Source organism: Cryptotermes secundus, unplaced genomic scaffold (genome assembly GCF_002891405.2).
Source record: "Cryptotermes secundus unplaced genomic scaffold, Csec_1.0 scaffold490, whole genome shotgun sequence".
NCBI classification, from domain to species: domain Eukaryota; kingdom Metazoa; phylum Arthropoda; class Insecta; order Blattodea; family Kalotermitidae; genus Cryptotermes; species Cryptotermes secundus.
In genome coordinates, this window is record NW_019727100.1 from 34,775 (window position 1) to 36,965 (window position 2,191).

The following is a 2,191-nucleotide window of genomic DNA, read 5'->3' on the forward strand; positions in this document are numbered from 1 at the left end:
GTAAATCTGCAAGCGACAACACCGTGAGTCTGCTTTACCGTGTCTCACGGTGTTGTCGCTTGCAGATTTACTTATACTTTTTCTTCATCCCTGAAGATGGGGGGGATACGTTCCTCCGAAACGTCGGTTAACACCACATATACACGGTGCCAAATCCCAGAAGACTGCTTTCTTCATAACTAACTCTTGTTTACATTATTTGTCGTGGGTGGAAGTTCGCCCTTTAAGGGGAATTGCTCCATCAGGAAGCAGAGGTCGCATTAACATGCCTTCAGATGAGGCACAGTTGCCTGACACATGTAGCTGCTACAAGGCGTTCGCACTCCTGCTTCTACACAGAGTGGTGTGCCCATTACCATTTCACACATTCAGAAGTAGTGGCCAGTTTGTGGGAAAGCCAAACATTTACATTGTCAAGGAATCTTGTGTTACAACCCAGGAGATGACTCATATGGATTTGTTCATTGTATCAGGGTGGACATGTCTATTGAACAGACTCTGTGCTATTGATCTTTTAGAGGCCTTTTGTACACACACACACACACACACACATTAAATATATATATATACAGGGTGTTTCACGACTTTAGGGCATAACTGCAGGTGATTTCCTAGGTCTTTGTGATCAAAAAAGTTCATATAAATATGTGTCCGATTTTGGATGGTTACTGAGTTATGACCATTTTTTCATTCCTGTACACGCCCTCATGTGAACCGCGTCTGTCAGCTGTTGGGTCGTTATTTTGAGCCAGCTACAGACAGAACTTTCTCGTTATCTCGACACTTGAGATGTAGTACTTAAAGCGGGGTGGGTTGGTATGTCCGGCGCGGTTCACAACCGAGCGGCAGCCCGCGTTGCAGCCATCGGTGGCATTTTCGAAAATCAGCTTTCAGCACCAATAAATTCAAATTAAGGGAAATTTCACGAAGTTAACTTTACATTCATACTTTAAATGTATCATGTATTATGCTGGTTTATTATTTTGTTCCGTTTAATTGTCAGTAATCGTTACCTTCTGATCTGAGTTTAAAATGGTCATAACTCCGTAACCGTCCAAAATCGGACACATGTTTATATGAACTATTTTGATGACAAAAGACGTAGGAAATCACCTCCTGCACTTATGCCTTAAAGTCGTGAAACACCCTGTATATATATTATCACATGTAGGGGGGTTTTGCTGGGCCATATGCAACCTTTCTTAGTATCATTTTTTAGCTCAGCCTTTATTGTTATTTAATTTATGGAGCCTATCCACTATTAATTAGATGCCTGTCCAGCCTTACAAATGCATAATTTTATTTAATTTGGAATTTGTTAAACAATGGCAGTGCAGCTTAACTTCTGTTGAATCAGAAACCTCCATACATGCTGATGGACTCAGGCACACACCACACAAAGGGGTGTGCTCTCTCTGTCCCTCCCTCCCCTCTGCCACCACTCTCACACCTACTGATTTAACACATCACTGTATTGGGGCTTCAAACTTATTTCTCTTCCTGTTAGGATTTTTCATGTTATTTACTCTAATTTTCCAGGGTAATTTGAATGAACTTCAACCTGTACATGGTGAGGAGCGACTATATTCCTGTGATGAGTGTGGAGATTCTTTCAGTCAAGAGCAAATTCTGATAGCACTTCGACACACACATAGTGGGGAACTGCCATTTATATGTGACATATGTAATAAGTCATTCAGTCATCAGAGTAGTCTGAGGAGACATCAGCGCATACATAGTGGGGGGCAACCATTTTGCTGTGATGTATGTAATAAGTCATTTAGTCAGCAGAGTTATCTGAAGAAGCATATGCGCATACATAGTGTGGAGCAACCATTTTGCTGTGATGTATGTAATAAGTCATTCAGTGATCAGAGTACTCTGAAGACACATGAGCACATACATAGTGGGGAGCAACCATTTTGCTGTGATGTATACAATAAGTCATTCAGTCAGCAGAGTACTCTGAAGACACAGCGTATACATAGTGGGGAGCAACCATTTTGCTGTGATGTATGTAATAAGTCATTCAGTCAGCAGAGCCATCTGAAGAGACATCAGCGCATACACAGTGGGGAGCAACCATTTTGCTGTGATGTATGTAATAAGTCATTCAGTCAGCAGGGTACTCTGAAGAGACATCAGTGCATACACAGTGGGGAGCAACCATTTTGCTGTGATATATGTAAAA

General features: G+C 41.6%; 1 protein-coding gene across 2 annotated transcripts in view; it reads left to right on the forward strand.

The window, feature by feature from the left end:
• The window catches only part of LOC111864410, a 22,105-nt gene extending 20,473 nt beyond the window's left edge, over positions 1-1,632 (forward strand). The window contains exon 6 of one of the 2 annotated variants that reach the window (XR_004513018.1): positions 1,540-1,622. Coding sequence is in view for 1 of the 2 variants with exons in the window: in XM_023851634.1 (XP_023707402.1) it covers positions 1,540-1,549 (10 nt within the window). In the remaining variant the exon portion in view is untranslated. Of the gene's footprint in view, positions 1-1,539 lie in introns of both variants that reach the window. The other variant, XM_023851634.1, reaches the window with a different exon arrangement.
• Positions 1,633-2,191: the final 559 nt, after the last annotated feature.